At 50.9% G+C, this 16,754-nt stretch overlaps 1 protein-coding gene across 4 annotated transcripts in view; it reads left to right on the top strand.

Moving 5' to 3' along the window:
• CAMK2A (calcium/calmodulin dependent protein kinase II alpha) overlaps window positions 1-16,754 on the top strand; it is a 61,563-nt gene extending 44,809 nt beyond the window's left edge. For 2 of the 4 annotated variants that reach the window (XM_033096227.1, XM_033096228.1), the window contains 5 exons: window positions 22-70; window positions 6,349-6,424; window positions 9,112-9,206; window positions 13,120-13,348; window positions 13,593-16,754. In XM_033096227.1, the coding sequence (XP_032952118.1) occupies window positions 22-70; window positions 6,349-6,424; window positions 9,112-9,206; window positions 13,120-13,348; window positions 13,593-13,596 (453 nt within the window). In that variant the 3' untranslated portion in view covers window positions 13,597-16,754. The remainder of the gene's footprint in view (window positions 1-21; window positions 71-6,348; window positions 6,425-9,111; window positions 9,207-13,119; window positions 13,349-13,592) is intronic. The other 2 variants (XM_033096229.1, XM_033096231.1) reach the window with 1 other exon arrangement.

Genomic DNA, 16,754 nt, shown 5'->3' with positions numbered 1-16,754 from the left:
CTCCCATGTTCTTTCTGGCAGGAATCTTCAGAGAGCACCAACACCACCATTGAGGACGAAGACACCAAAGGTAGGGGTAGTCTTGCCTTCAGCGTCTGGGTCCCCGGGCCTCCTGGCAGGCCCCCTGAAAGGGCCCCAGGGCCAACCATGTCTCCTGCTCCTCTGCAAGAGCATTACTTTGGCTCCTTCCAGACTGGGAACAGTTTAGTTTCCCCATGTGGGATACTCAGCCCACAAGTGGTACACTGATGGACTTTTCTTATTGCAGGGGTGAAGCATTTACATGTGTTAGAAAAAATAATTTCACATATTCAAGTCACAAATGTAGCACAGTGGTATACATTTTCCTTTGAAAGTGGTTTTGAATTTTTCTGAGTTGCTTTTTAAAACATGAAGTAATGATAATAAGGGAAGGAAAAGCACAAATGCAGAGAGGTCAGTTGAGTAGGGTATGAGAAACCCTGCGGAAGAGCAACCTAAACTGCAGGCGCGACTGTGGCTAGTGGCTAACGGTCCTCAAAAGCCTCCGATGGACAAGGGTGCAAATCCCTAGATAAGTGTAAGCATATAGTAACAGAGGAACCAATGAGGGCAGTGACAGGAATAATGGCTGCTTTTTATGGGATGCTTGATGTGTGCTACACTGTAAGAGCTTTATATTGACCTGAGCTTCACTGACCCTAGGGGTCAGTGCTGTGATTAACCCCATTCCACAGCCCAGAAAACAGAGGAGAGGAGTCAGTTGGCCCCAGGTCCCATACCTGGTAAAGGTGGAGTCAGGGTTTGAACCAGGCAGTGTGGCTCCAGGGCCTGGCTGGTAACCACCACTCTGGAGGTCTTGGTGTTTGGAAAGTGTGTGTGGAACGTGGGGGAGGGACGATGGAGCGCTGACTTCTGCTTAAGGGACACCAAATCCTTGGATGAGTCAGTGATTTCCTGCATCTGGCCCTCCTCGTCCCCCTCGAACAGGGGGATCAGGGAACGTAGCGGTTCTCACACTCAGGCGTGTGTCAGAGCTGCCTGGGGGTCTCTGAAATCTAGAAGAACACCGATGACCTGGAAAGATCACAGCGGTACCAGTGTAGACATTTTTCAGGAGTTTAATTTGCCTCTAAAAGAATACAATGGTGGAGAAAAGATCATTTTATTATGTAATAAATAGTTTTGCACAATTGCAATTTAGGCTTTAAGGCAGTTTTGACACACGAAACACCATGACGGCCTCTTGACTGTGCCAGGATACCCTGGAAGATGAGCCTCACCCTATACGTGTCCCTCTCTGGTCATTCCCAGCTGGGGGAGGGTCACTATAACCATAACCTGGCCCTGGAACAAACCGGTTTCCTATGATGGCACTAGTAACAACCTTTAAAAATACACGATCTTGAAGACCACCCGAGAGGGTTAAATCAGCATTCTGAGTCCCTCCAGTATGATTTCCTAATTACATTCCTGGCCCTGCCCCTGTGAGTTCTGATTCTATAGGTCTGTGTTGGGCTGAGACATGCCTTTTCTAAGACATTCCCCATATTCGAGACTCGCTGTCCCAATAGTAAGATTGGGATTTTAAGGCGACTTGTTTTAGCCTCATAATCCTGGTCTCAGAGCAGGCAGGGACCATGGAGGTGAGTTGGTTCTGTGCTTCTTCACTGGGGTCCATTTGCTGGGTGACCTTGGACAACTTACTCAACCTCTCTGAGCCTCAGTTTCCTTAACAGTAAAGAGGTGATGACAATAGTGCCAACCTCAGAGGATTGTTGTGCAGATGAAATACGAGGCTGTGTATAAAGTGCTTATACAGTGCTTGGCACATGGTAATTGTTTAATAAATCTTTATTTTGTTTTCAACTAGGGCTTGTGCTTGACAGGAAGCCACATGACATTTTTGGAACATCAATCTTACTCAAAGATTATTTTAAGGCAAATATTTATATATTAAACAGACAGAAATATTTGGAAGAGAATGCGACATTTGTATGCGCTATTAATGTAAAATGTGAGCTGCCAAAGACATTTTCCACCTGGGGTGACGGCTCTGGGCTGCATCCCTGAGGCCCCACATTTACAATCATAATTCTCTGCCTTGGAGAGAACAGGATGGGAAAACTTGTGAAGTCTTGAATTCGAGTTCACCTAGGCCCCTTTTACGGAGGGAAACCTGCGGCCCAGTGAGGACATAGGGCACATCCGGGTTATTAATGGCAGAACTGGGACCCCGTTCCCTGCCTCAGTTTCCCCACGCGTAAAAGGCCGTATCTGATGTAAGAGAGACGCTGGCTCAGCCAGAAGCATTTCACCGTGTTTGGCAAAAAAAAGAGGAGGCCTAGGCCTCCCTCAGCTTCTCCAGGCCCCAGAGAAAGTTTCCAGAAAACCATCTTCTGGTGTTAATTTGTTAAGTCTTCTTTCTAAGTGAGAAGAGCAGCTGGTGGGGTGGATTCTGACCTAACATTAAAGTTAATTAGAAATGTCATCCTCCAGGGAACATTTTCCCCTGAACAAAGAAAGGGACATTAATATTTCAGAGCGCCTCAGCCTTCATGCACAGGCCTCTTGCCCTCTGAGCGTCCCTGGGCTCTGCAAGTCTTCCTCCCCACTCCCGTAGCTCCTCCCGGTCAGCTCCATGAAACATTAATTTTCCCTCCAACCCAAAGAGCTGCCTCAGCATCTCAACAGTGACATTCTGGGAAATATCAGTCAGGAATGCTGGGCCCATCTCAGCCTCAGCATTTTGGGTGCGCTCGAGAGAGTGCCTTAACCTCTCTGGGGCCTCAGCTTTCCTATCTGTAGGGGAGCACTCCTGGACTGTTTGGGTGAACACCTGGAAAATGAGAAATGCCACAGGTTACTACTGAGCTGCTGCTGGATGAATCCCTCACACAGCAACGGGACTGTTGAGGGGCCCAGAACCAGAGTGAATTTCTCCAGATTTAAGGAGCACTAGACTCCCAGATCTTTTGTCCCAGAGAATGAAGCTAGGGAGTTTCCTGCCCACTAGGCTTCAAGTATTAGCATATTTGGTGTCCTGAGGGGCTGGAGGCACAGCCAAGTTAGGCAATGTCTCAGGCTGTATTAATAGAGGTATAGTATCCAGAATGGGGAGGGGGTAGACAGTGCCACCCCAAACCAGATATTCTATAATATCCAAGCCACACCTGGGATTGTGTGCTGATGCTCAGAGAAGCATCAAGAGAGCTCGAAGACCCTTGGAGAGCAGATGGCCAGCTTGAGTCAGATCCTGCAAACCACATCCTGGAGGCCTTCAGCCCTGAGAAGAGAATTGTCAGGGAGAGGGCGTAGACTCTGGGGGAGCAGGCACGGGCCCCAGAAGGCAGAAAGGGACCAGAACTATAACCAGGGGTTTTCAGGGGGACAGATTTCAACTTGAAAGAAGAATGAGGCCGGCACCAGTGGTGAGAGCTGTCCAACGGTGTGGCAGGCTGCAAGCCCCAGTTTCAACGAAGACCAAACCGTCACATATTAGGCTGCTGGGAAGCTCCCCTCGCTGAGCTTAGAAGTTGTCCTCAGGAGAACCTCCAATTCAAAGACTTGCAGACTTAAAGAATCAGAGCTCTCATTTCTGGAGTGCCAGGCACTGCTCTGAATGCTTTACATAATGCATCGTTATTTGCATACATGGATTGATATAAAAGGCTTGGAACAGTAGGTGGTTCTTAGGGAGGATCACATAGGTATTAGCTATTTCTATTGATATATTCTTAACTCACTTAATCCTCAGAACTACCCTACGAGGTAAGCACTATTAGTAGCTCCATTATACACATGGGGAAACTGAGGCATGGGCAAGTCCCTTGCCCAAGGTCACACAGTTATTAAGTAGCAGAGCCAGGATCCAAATTCAGAGACAATGGCTATAGAATCCACGCCCTGGACCACTGTGCCGGCTTCTCTGAGATGGCAGTGAGAAGTAGCCCAAGGAGACAGGACATTAAGCACAGGCTCATGGACTATCACGCTGGGAGAATTCTTAAAGTGCAAGCAGAGGAAGAGAGGGAGGTAGCACAGGTCCCCTGGCCATCCATGAGCACATGGACTCACTCTGTGTCATCACTTTTGATTCCATGTGGGAGAGGCTAGAATGAGGTGTCTCCTGGCAGGGGTGGGTTTCTTCCTATCGTCGGTCTCCAGCTTCCATGAAGAAGGGCAAAGCTGACTAGGAGCTCAGGCTTTTGGGCTCCTAGGGACAGAGGCTATCAGGTGACTTGGGCAATTCCAGACAACAGGACAAAGACAGCAGCCACCAGACCCTGGTTTGGTGCCATTCATTCATTCATTCATTCACTCGGTCCCAGGCAAGGCCCCAGAGTGACTGGCACAGTGCATGGTCTAAGATGGACTCATTCCCAGCCCTGGTGATTCTTAGCAGACCCAAGAGAGAAAGAATTTATCATTCGCTGTGGTGATTGACATCGAAGATAATTGCTATGTTTGCTGAGCACCCACCATGTCCCAAGAGCTCTGCTGGGCAGGGGCTCCTGCCCTGAGGGGCATGTGGTGTGGGCGAGAGTGTGATGGGCTTTGGAGCTACAAATGTTGGTTGGGCAGTTGGTGCACTGGTGCAGACCATTAAACTTCCCTCACAGCCAGTTTGCTCATCTGTGACACGGAAGTGGTAACAACCACATGAAGTTGTGCTGCGAGCCTCCAAGATTCCAGAGGCTGGGAACACAGCACACTGCCTGGCACACTCATTCATTCAATAATGAGTGCCTTTCGGGGCAGGCCTGTTCCGGCTCCAGGGATCCAATGGGCCAAGGGCCATGCCCCACCCTCCATGGAGCTCGTATTTGAGTTGGGGAATAGACAAGCATATGGGTCTAATATGTTAGAGAGCCTGTTGGGGTGCCCGAGTCCTGTGGAAAAGGCCCTGGGCTGGGAGCCAAACTCTGTACCCTACGTGTTCTCTGTCCTTGGGCAAGTCATGACCCCTTACCGCACCTCCATTTCCCTAATAGTTTGATAAGGAAGTTGAGTCCCTGGTCTCCAGGGGTTCTGCCAGCCTGGATGTTCTGTGATTCTGTGTCCTCTGGGTCTGAGGTGAGCTCCCTGGTATGAGATGACACAGGCAGTGATAAAGAAAAGGCAGGGACAGGGCCTCAGCCAAGTGTGGTCTCTCTTCCATGTTCCCAGACTGAGAAATGTCCGTCTAGCTCACTTGAGGCTTCTCCATAGGCCAATGAGCTGACCGGGTTTGGAGCTAAGCTTGCGCCTGGGGGAGGAGGTCAGGAGGGCCTTCCCCTTGGGAAACCAAGTGAGGCTTCTAGCAGGGCTGGCCTGTTGGAAGCCAGGACACCTGGCTTCAAATTCCTTCATCACTGAAGCTCAGTCTCCTCGGATGTCACGTATGGGAAACTGGCCCTGTCCACGTCCCAGGGTGTTTCTGAGGAGCAGATATGGCGACTATGTGAGAGGATATAGGACATGGCACTTACATGTGTACCTACTGTGTGCCAGGCTTTGTTCCAAGTGCTTTGTGCACATCATTTCATCCCACCCTGGGAGGGGCACTATCATGTCATCTGACAGACTGTGAAACAACTTTGTGGCCCCCAGTTGCACAGCTTTTAAGGACCTGGGCTGGAATTTAGAGAAGCCTGTCTGGTACTAAAAGCCTGGGTTCTTTCCGTATGTTTGGCACTGAATGAATGAGAGGTGATGGTGTCCCCATTTTACAGATGGGGAAACGGGGGCTCAGAATATCACACATCTCATAAGAAAAGTGTCATCTAACAGTGTTCCTGAAAGATAGAAGTTTGTGGTGTTTCAGTGGTGGCAGGGGAGGCCAGGTCTCAGCAATGGGGATTCATTATGCCTAGAAAGTTCTGGAAGGCTCAATGCCTGATTTCTATAGGCACCCAAATTGAGCAAAAAGCTCCTCCAGACCTAAGGAATTGCAGCCCCAGTTTGGGGCATGGGGGGAAGCCCTGGTTCATGGCTACTAGTGACAATGGCCATAGTTGACCTTGTTTTGGTTCAGGAGGTGTCAGGGAAGCATATTTGGGAGTTAAGACCTGGTTTCAAATCATGTGTAGTCAGAATGCCCACCATCCATTCTTCTGGAGGCAAAGGCTGCCAGAAGCCTTTGGCTCTATCCTTTGTAATTGAGGGAACTTTCATACCTTTCTTACCTTTCTGGGCCTTGGTTCCTTCCTCTGTAAAATGGGAGTAATGGTACCTACCAGCAAGGGACACTTTGAGGATAACTGAAACTATATGAGGACCTCAGGTCCCAGGACAGGGTCTGGCACATGAGGAGGACTCAGGAAATGGTAGCTGGTGCTTCATTACTGTCACGATTCTACTATTTCTGTGTCCTTTCCTGCCCTGCAGTGCGGAAACAGGAAATTATAAAAGTGACAGAGCAGCTGATTGAAGCCATAAGCAATGGAGATTTTGAGTCCTACACGTGAGTCGGCTGGGCCCATCCTGCATGTCCTGCCTGGATTGTTGTTCGGGGGGTCTGATGGCTAACTTTGGGGGTCCTCGTCTCTGACTCTCCGTCACTCACTCTGCATGTGCTGTGAATCAGAATGAATTCATATTTCTGCTCTACATTCAGACTTTATGCTTTTATTAAGCTTTCTGTTCACAAAACTTCTATATTTCTCAGTCCCGCTTCTCCCCCTGCTCCTCAGATCTCATGACCCAGGAGGGACTCCAACAAGACTCCTTTGTTTCCCCAAAGAAAGAGGGGGTGGTTTCCACTGCATCATGGGCCTCCTCAGGGGATGAGCTGGGAAGGAGGGGAGGGAGGCAGGCCCCTCCTCAGTCTTACCACCTGGGCCTACGTCCTCACCCTGGACCTCCTCAGACCTCTGAGCTCAGCTGGGCAGGAGTGGGAAGGAATCCATAGGATGTGTACCTCCAGTGAGCTGGGGGGCGGCGGGGGGAAAGGGAGCAAAAGGACCTCATAATGGACGCTTAAATCCTCTGGGGAATAAGGCAGGTGCACAAAAACGACGTAAAATGAAACAGGTGGTATGAGACATCCCTACACACCTGGGCCAGTCGTGGGAAGAGTGGCTGCGTGCAAAGGCTGAGCTGGAGCTCCCCCTGGTGGTCACCCACACCCTTCCCGGTCTGGTCCAGAAGCAGACCCTCAGACTGCCCTCAGCAGGCTCCAGGGAGATGGAGGATTCTGGGCCTAGGCCTCAATTTCTCAGCCAGGGCTGACAAGGCCTGGGCCTGGAGACCCCACATATGCTTTTTGGTGGACAAAACCCGCCAACTAAGACAGAATGACCTTTGCCTGTTGAGCTCAGGTGAGATGGGAACAACCTGGCTGGCACTGGCAACTTGGGCAGCCCGAACTTGGTTTCTTCTGGGCCTAGGAGCTGAAATTAGTCTCCCAAAAGCTTGGCAGGCCACTGTGGGAGGGTTTCAGCTGCAGTGGGGGGCAAAGTCCCAGAAATCTACCAGTTATCTCTGAAGGAACAGGGACCTTGGAAGGTGTAGGTGTGAGACTGAGGCCGCACGTATGTGTGTGTGCATGCACTTGTCCACACGTGCACGTTTGTGACTGTGTGCACAGGGGGTGTGCACATGTGTGTCTGCACGTGTGCACTGGGTGTTGCATAGAAGCATGGAAATGTGCCGTTAAGCGGGTTTTGCAGCCATCCCTAGAAAGACTTAAGTGAGCCATAGGAGAGCCTGAGAACGGCCCGGGTAGGACACGGCCAGGGAAGGAGGAAAAGAGAGGTGGCTCCTGTGGACTCCAAGCCTCACAGTACCATTTCTGGGGACCTCCCCATGATGTCACTTCCTCTGGCACCTGTGGCCTACCCTAGGTTCTGACCCCTTGCCATGACCTCTGGGGCCTGGGGTGCCCCGAGTCTGGCCCTGTGTAACCCTGGAGAAGCCCCTTTGTCTCATGAGCCTTGGTTTCCTACATGTACAGTTGAGTTGGAACAGATGGTCTCCAAGTCCCTTTGGAGGTAGCGACACCCAGACACCTCCTGGAGAGGGGTTTCCCCAGCGGGAGTGCTCAGTCTCCCTGATGCTCAGACCTCATACCCTCGGCCTGGGAGAATTCTGCCCCTGGAAGGGTCCTGGTCTAAGCACAGCTCTCCAGCCCCTGGCTAATCCACCTGGAGAATCTGAGATCCTGAGTAGAGAAGCGAGTTGTTTGGGCTCAGTCACACTGACAGGACAGTCAGGGCAGAAGAGGGACAGAGTACCCTGCCCTCACCATGATGTCCAGTTCAGAAAATGTTGGGCCTGACACCCTCCTCCAGGGTCTCCAGCTCCTCCCCAGGTTGGGATCTTTGCTTGTCCTGGGACACTTCCTATCTCTGGCTTCATCGTTATTGTCATGGGGGTCCCTGTTGTGCCGCAAAAGATCCTAGAGAACTGGGGGTGGGGGAGACAGATTTTCCCTTTCCTCACCTGGCTGTCAGGATCTGTGGGAAGACTGAGACCTAGAAGGGAGCACCGTGCTGAAAAGACACAGCTGATGCCCTCCCAGGACACGCCCTGTGCCTTCCTCCCAGGCATTGCTTTATGGAATTCGATTTTCCTCATTTACAGACGAGGAAACTGAGGCTCACAGTGAGGGCTGCTGTTAACAATAGGGCACCTTTGTTTAAAGTAGCAAAATGCACCCCCTCCAGAGACATACCTGCTTGGTGAGCAGAGGTCACTATAACATGAAGGAAAGGGTCCCCTACCTAGGAAGACAAATTAGGAAAAGACCACTGTGGATCTGCTGCCCTGGGCGAGAGGTGAGGCGGGGATGGGATGCAATTTGGAGAGTAGCATCCAGGCTGAATTGTCCCACTGGCACCTAGTGCAGTGCACAACTCTGCACACCACATAGTGCTCTTGCTTGGAGAGGTTAAGCCTCCTTCTGGGTAAATGGCAGAGCCAGGACCTGAACCCAGGCTTCCCAGTTCTAAGTGGCACCCACCAGTCAGCGACACCCCACACTGCACAGTTTGCAAGGCCTTGACCATCCACCGACCTCATTGATCCTATGAGGTGGGTGCAATCACTTTGATTTCACAGGCTCAGCCTCCTCAGGTCCAGGCCCCTGAATGAGATGGTGGCTCCGAGATGCCACTCCAGCCCCCGTTTCCTTTGACTTCCTCCCCCCAGGAAGATGTGTGATCCCGGGATGACGGCCTTTGAACCCGAGGCTCTGGGGAACCTGGTCGAGGGCCTGGACTTTCATCGATTCTATTTTGAAAACCGTGAGCAATTCCTTCTGTCTGGGGTGCCTGTTGTCTGCTCTCATTCTGTGTCCTGCCAGATGGCACAGCAGGGTGACAGGCAGGGCCCCGGGGCAGCTCAGGAGCCAGCGAAGAACAAGATCCTGCGTGGACAGGGCTTGGTTCCGTCCGGGTTCCCTCTCCTAATCCTGGCCTGTCTGACTGCCAGCTGTCCCCCTGTGGCTGAGGATGGCAACCTGGGATAAGCATGATGAACCCCCGCAGCCCTCTCTTGCCCGTGACGCAGGCAGGGTTATTCTGGTTGTATAGACGAAGGAGGCTTCCCAGCAGGGCACATCCCCAAGTTACACTGATCTTGACACCTGGGACCACCCCAGCTGCCCAGCTGGTGGGTTGTTATGCAAGTGCCCTCTGTTGGCAAGCAGTCTGGGGAAGTGGAGAGGCCCCGAGCTCACACTGCTGTGCCTTGCCTGTTTGTCTAGGTCTCTGTCTGCATGTCTGTCCTTTCTGGGCCGCTCCTCTGCAGGAGAGACCCGGCAGCTTTGCAACCAGGGACTGTCAGGGGCTGAGACTAGGCGTGACCTAAGGCGCTTCTGCCTGTGTCCATGACTCACCTTGGCCTGGGGTCAGACAGGGATGAACCAAAGCACACACAGCTTAGGATCATCAGCTCAGGACCCAAAGGTGGCATGTCCAGGGCCCCCCAAAGCGAAGGCATGTGCCACTAAAGTTACACTAAATGATTTCCGAAGCATGTGAGCACCGCTCAAAACCACATGGGTTCGCACAGTGAGAAAGTTGGTCTCTTTCTAAATTCACTTTCAATATGTCTGGTTGCATCAAGGGGAAAGGCTCAGTCGGGTGCTAGTCTGTCTCGAATACTTCTTAACACTTTCTAATTGACCTCTTCATCAAACATAGGGCAGTCTCAGGCTCAGATCCCTTGCAGGCAAGACTATGGAGCTAAGATTACATAAGTTTATTTCATTTTTACTGGACTTACTATTAAAATGTTATCCTGTGATTCTGGTTGTTCATTAATGATTGTGCTAGAAAGCTCTTTTTAAATAAATTTATATCCATTAATAAAGTGAATCGATTTAAGGAAATACGTCAATGAATGAAGTAAGTACAGGTGGCATTTGTAGATGGCTAAAATAAAGGTGGTATTTAGGTGACTGAAGTAGGATCTAGTCCAATTTTTCATCACACAGAAAGGGAAACTGAGGCCCATAGAAGAGAAGTGATTTGTCCAAAGAACTCCAGAAAGTTGGTGGCAGACCCCAGTCCTGAGTCACTCAGCACCCTTCCCTTTCTCTTGCTGTCCCCTTCATGTGCCCATTAGTAGCCGCCAGCTGGACACTGCTCGCCTGTCTGTACCCAATCTGACTGAATCTTATAGAGTACAGGGGATCAAGAGCACCCCCAAAAAGCTGGAAAGAAGGAAGTTACATTTTTCCTTGATAAATCAAACTCTGATTCTCCAAGGCTAGCAATGGAGGTTGAATCCTCATGTGAAGAGAAGTGGCTGGAACCCAACCGTCCCCATCACCCTAGAGCTCCCTGTCTGGTCACTGTGCCATCTCCCTACCGGTCTGTCCTCTGGGGGCGCTGGTTCCCTAGTGTGTCTTCACAGAGCAGAGACTGGGCTGAGCCGGCGCTAAAGGCTCAGGGATGGCAAATTGGAAAAGAACAGAGAGAAGGCAGAGCTAGCCCTTAGCCTGCCTCCAGGCAGCACAGCCCCCTGGACTCAAGGCAAGAACATCTAGTCACATCAAAGGACCCCCAAGAGTAAGACCCAGAGTAACTGCCGCTCTGAGCCAAGTCCCACCCTCTTGCCTGCTTCTTCCTGCTGGAGGACCTGGCCCTTTCTCCCATGCCATCCACGAAGGTGGATGTTGGAAGCCTACAGTCTGTTCGAGAGACACCGCCTTAGGATAGTGTTTTCTTTACAAATGCCCCTCAGGACCCCAGCTGTCACCAACAACAGGAAGGCTCAGTGCCCTCAATAATGCTAAACTCTGTCCCTTCTGGGATTGTGGTGGATCGTCCTAATTGAGTCCCACCAGAAGAATGACTTCTTTTAGGTTCTACTGCATTTCTTTCAGAAACTGGCCCAGCTCGGGACAAGTCAGATTGCCTCTCTGGATCTCAGTTTCCAGATCTGCTAAATGGCTGTGTTAAATTAGACAGTCTTGAGTGCCTCCAGCCCCAGACGCTGTCGAGGATGCTTACTGAGGCCTCCTTGCATTGTGTAGGAGGCCCACTGGGTGACCTCAGACCCCTGAGGTAACTCCCAAGCCTATATCACAAAAGCCCTACCTTCCCTCTGAGAGCCCGGAATTGTAAAAGTCCATTTGTCTACATATCTAAGACTCAGTGATTTTGAGTCCTTGATCCAAAGGCTGGGTGGAGTGTAATTATGATACTAGCGGGTGGAGACTGTTGGAAGCTCTCTGTAGTCCTGGGGGGAAAAAGACATTTTAGATTTTTTCAGGAAATCAGTGGTTCCCAAACCTGGCTGAGCACCAGAATCAAAGGGTGGGGCCGGGACGGGGATTTTTAATCCAGATTCTTGAATTGGCATCTCTAAGGATGGAATGGATGACTCTCTGTGGTGTTTGGACTACGTTTGTAGGGAATGCATAAGGGTTGCTCTGGAGCACAAGCTTCTGCTCACCCCTGTCCAGCCCCTCCCTGGCTCATCGTCTTTCTGTGCTTTGGTTTTCCATCTTGCTGAAAACGTAGGAGTTCCTAGAACCAAAATAATTACTACTACTACTAATAATAATAATAATAACAATAATGGTGTGTCTAATATTTCACATAGAGAGCTGATTTCCTTTACTTTTACCAGTTCTGTCAAGATTACTACTGCTGTGCATCTCTCCCTAACTTTGGAAAGTGCCATGACCTCACCCCAGGACCACCAGTACCATCCTTACCGTCCAACATTCTAAGATTCTACTGTTTTAATATTTTCCAAGTTGGCATAATTCTACATGTTGAGAGTAGAGAATGCAAGTGAGGGGCCCCCAGGCAATATGTGTACTGCCCATATGTTTCATGTGGCCTGCATGTTGTTTTAAATTTGAATTAGATGCCAATAATGAAGAAAGAGGCATTTCCACATACCATGTTTCCCTGAAAATAAGACCTAGCCGGACAATCAGCTCTAATGCCTCTTTTGGAGCAAAAGTTAATATAAGACCCAGTCTTATTTTACTGTAATATAAGACCGGGTCTTTATAATATAATATAACATAATGTAATGTAATATAATATAATATGATATAATATAATATAATTAATGTTTGCTCCAAAAGACACATTAGAGTTGATTGTCCGGCTAGGTCTTATTTTCGGGGAAACACGGTAGAAATCCAGATTTCTAGATTCCTTTGAAAAAAATCAGATGTGACAGCATGGTCCCACTAACTCACATAGCAACCACCAGGTGGAGACAGGACACAGTGTGCTATTTACCATAGTCTCCACCACTCCCTATTGCCTCCCTGACCCAGAGGCAAAGGGCCAGTTGCCATTTACCATTTTATAGCCAGCTCAGCCCCTCATTTATGTTCTTGCCTGGCCTCTATAGGGATCTGGGTTTGCGATTCTGGTCTAAAGTCATCTGATTCTATAATCATCTTAGTCCTATATTTTTGTGTGTCTGTGACACTGTGATTCTAAAATTCCATTCCCCTGTGCTTGAAGAATTTGGCGTGTCTGAAATCCATCGTATCTAAGCTGGGATATGATCTAGTCATCTAGAAGTTCTGCCTTGACTCCCAGGTAACCAAACCATGTTACAGAGACACGGAAATGAGGCAGGCAGAGAGGTCTCTACTGGGAGGGTCGCTGGGAGTTGGGGAAGTGAGGCGGGAGGCCCCCCATTTGCATCTCCTCGGCCCCCTCCCGTCCCCGCTTGCAGTGTGGTCCCGGAACAGCAAACCCGTGCACACCACCATTCTGAACCCCCACATCCACCTGATGGGTGACGAGTCAGCCTGCATCGCCTACATCCGCATCACACAGTACCTGGACGCCGGCGGCATCCCCCGCACGGCCCAGTCGGAGGAGACCCGTGTCTGGCACCGCCGGGACGGCAAATGGCAGATCGTCCACTTTCACAGATCTGGGGCGCCCTCCGTCCTGCCCCAGTAAGAGCCCCTCCTTCCTGCCATCTGTCCTTAGGACAATCTAAAGGAATGGGGTGGTGTTGGTCTGGAAGCGGGACACCTTGGGGAACCTGGCTGCTGGAAGGCCATGGGGTTGGGGCTCGGCGGGTCCCACAGGCAACAAATTGAGCTCCATCTAAGGAGGGGGGGTGGGGTGGTTGCCCAAGGAAACCAGGGTGCTCTCCACAGCACCCCCATTACCCACCACACATACCGTGTCTTACAGTTGAAGGTCCAGGCTGGGGGCACTGTTCCGCGGAGATCTCCTCTTCATCCGTGGAATGTGGCTGCTGGTTCTCCCACTTGGATTTTGCTGGAATTCCCCCCATCAGTCACCCCACTACACCACCACTATTACCTTCATACCTGCATCAAGAAAGCCTGCTTGTTCACAAAAGTCATCATGTCTTCAGAGCAAATGACCACATCTCCCCGCCTGCTGCTACCTGTCCCTCTCTGTCCTCTGCCAGGGCAGGGCTTCCTCAGCCCTGGGTGCCCTGGGTGCCGGCCCCGAGGACCCCCCACCTGGCTGTCATTGGCCTGGCTTGCCTTGGCTGTCGGCCAGAATGTCCAGCTCTGTGTTCACCAGGGGTTGGGGAGAAGAAGGGGCAGAGTCGGAAGGAATGTGGCATCGCCCATCACTCTCCCTGATCTCGCCTCTTCTGGGGGTCCCCCTAGGAAGGGAAGATGAACCCCCAACCCCCTGAGCCAACCTCTGCTGCAGGAGAGAGAGAGAGAGGAGCAGACGCCAGGAGTCTCCTGCCTCAGACTGCCTCCCTAACTCTCCTCCTGTCCTGTCCTGCTCTCCAGGTCTCCGCCTGACCCTTCTCCCTCCGTGTGGGGAGCGAGAGCCTCTCAGGGTGCCCCCACTCTTTTCCTTCTTCCTTCTCTGATGTTTACCTCTAACACTAACCACTCATTCCACCCTTCCATCAGGCCCGGAGAATTCCAGCTTCGTCATATCTGAGGGAGAGAATCTGATTGCTTTTGGGGGGCAAAAGAAAGCAACGTTTAGGTATCACTTCTACTTGGACCGCATGCCTTTTTATAGCCAAACTTCTGTGTGTTTCGTAAATGGATTTTGCGTTAATGGATATTTATGTAATAACTAGACCTCTCAATTATTGTGAAGAGGGTTGGGTTGGGAAACGAGGTGGGAAGAGGGGTGAAGGGTAGTTTTTCTCTGTTCTAGGTCTTTTTTTTTTTTTTTAACACCATCTCTGAGATGAACTTAGTCACCTGTGGTTACCCAGGGCTGAGGTGGACTCAGTCCCAGCAGGAAGGTCCTCTGCCATTTTGGTCCCAAGGTTCCTTTCCGGACTGAATCAGATGTTAGTGCTGATAAGAAGAAGTAAATTGGGGCAGAGGTAGGGGGAGGTTGTCGGGATGGAAATACTGGACTTTCTTTGTTTGCCTCCCCAACCAGTGTCCTTACCACCACGTTGCCCAGAATCTCACCCCATTTGTGTGCCACCCCCAGCAACCCCCACCCATCTCTGGGGGTGGTTCATGAGCATGTGTCTTCATCGTCCACACCCTCGGTGTCTGCTGGTCCAAGCAGAGCACTGGAATATGTACTCTCCATGCCTCGTCCTGCAGCCGTGGGTCAGCATCGCTCTTTCCCTCTTTCTTTTCCTTTTTCTGGCCCTCTTCCCTGGGATTGACTGATGTGGAATGCCTTGGCACGTCCACTACGATCTACTGTCTGCACTGTTTTCTTTGCATGACTTTATATGCAGTAAGTATGTTGAAAAAAACAAAGAAACGAAGAAAAAACACTCAGCAAAACCAATCTACATATTTTGGACAAAAAAAAAAAAATAGAGGTTGTATTCTCAGTGTCCGACTCGGAATTATGTTGCTGCCTCTCTGTGCTTTTGGCCTCTGTGTGGCCGTGTTTTGCCAGCATGAGATACTGTCCCCTCTGGAGGATTTTAGGGGAGGAAGAGCCACATCCCCAGGGATTTGGAGGAGGCACTGATTCCCCTGAACCCTCTCTGGGGAGTCCTGGATGGTGGGTGGAGCAGGACTGATACAGGTGTTTGACCCAGACCTTTCTGAGTTTTCCCCCATTGTGAGCTGTCTGCTGGGCTCTTTCTCAACCGCTGCTGCCCCGGGGACAGGTGAGGCAGGCAGACCTGGTCTACAGGCCAAGTAAGAGGCTGCCCCGGCCTCCTGGTCTCCAAACTGGTCGATCACTGGCCTCTATCCTTGGCAGAGACCCTGCTGCCGAGGCCCAGGGGTGAACTTTCCAGTAAGGCCCAGTGATCCTAGCATGCCAGCAGTGAAGCCACTTGCCTCCCTTGTGAGCTGCCAGCTCCCACAGCTGCCCCGAAAGCCAAAGGTGAGGGTGTGGCTTTTCAGGGGATGCTGCAATTACCAAGGCCAAGTCTAGTCACTTTTTCAGCCTTGGTTTCCCCATCAGTTAAAGGGGTGAAATATTCCTGCCCAGCCTATGTTGCAGGGCTGATGGGGAATCACGTGGGATGGTGAAGTGAAGCCCAATACGCCTGTGAGAACTGACAGGGTTAGTCGCTGGCTAAACTTCTGTTCCATTCTGGGCTTGACAGGTCAGTCCCCTTCGCTCCCCTGTCTGCCCCTCATTGCCCTCTTTGGTGCCTGTCAACTGTTTATCAGCAGCGCACTGTGGAGGTCAGAGCCATGGTTTGGGGGTTATTAGGATTCCCAGGCAAGTCCTTTCCCCACGCTGGCCCTCGGTTTCCCACCAGAGGAAACTGAGCTGGAAGATACCAACATCCTGCCTTTCATTTGCTGACACACCCCCTGCCCACTGTGTCCTTCTCTAAGTGCCAAGGAAGTGGAAGCAGGGCCCGACCCCAGGGTGCGATAGCCCCACTGCCAACCAAGGCCATGCCTTCGGGTGGGCAGCCAGCCAATGTGGACCACAGGGCAGCAACGCGATCCTGAGGCAGCAGGCAGGCGAGACTGGCAGACAAAGCGGCCCAAATCCCACCCACCCCCCCCAGACAGTCAAAGTCTGTGCTCCTTCAAAACATCCTGTAGATGCAAAAAACTCCAGACCTAAGACAAGACCTGGGCTTCAGCATGCAAACACGTTTACAGGAAAGTATTCTCCTGGGTTCATGCCCCCTGGGGCACTACCCCTGACCATGGCCTCCTGTCTCCCTTCAAGAGGAGACACTAGGGGAATGTGTTTGCCAGACTCCCCATGCTGGTTTCTTTGTTACTATTTGTTTGGGGTTTTGTTTCAGTTTTTTCTTTCTTTTCTTTTTTAAAAATATGTGGCTGTGAAATTGAATGACCACTGCTCAAACTTTCTGCTATTGGGGGGGAGGAGGGTAAAATAGGGGTGTCTGTTTTATTCTTGGTGTTTTCAGTGCAATAAATAGCTACAAACTTCTGTGCA

This window comes from Rhinolophus ferrumequinum, chromosome 24, assembly GCF_004115265.2.
Source record: "Rhinolophus ferrumequinum isolate MPI-CBG mRhiFer1 chromosome 24, mRhiFer1_v1.p, whole genome shotgun sequence".
NCBI lineage: Eukaryota > Metazoa > Chordata > Mammalia > Chiroptera > Rhinolophidae > Rhinolophus > Rhinolophus ferrumequinum.
This window is presented reverse-complemented; position numbering and strand designations above follow the sequence as displayed.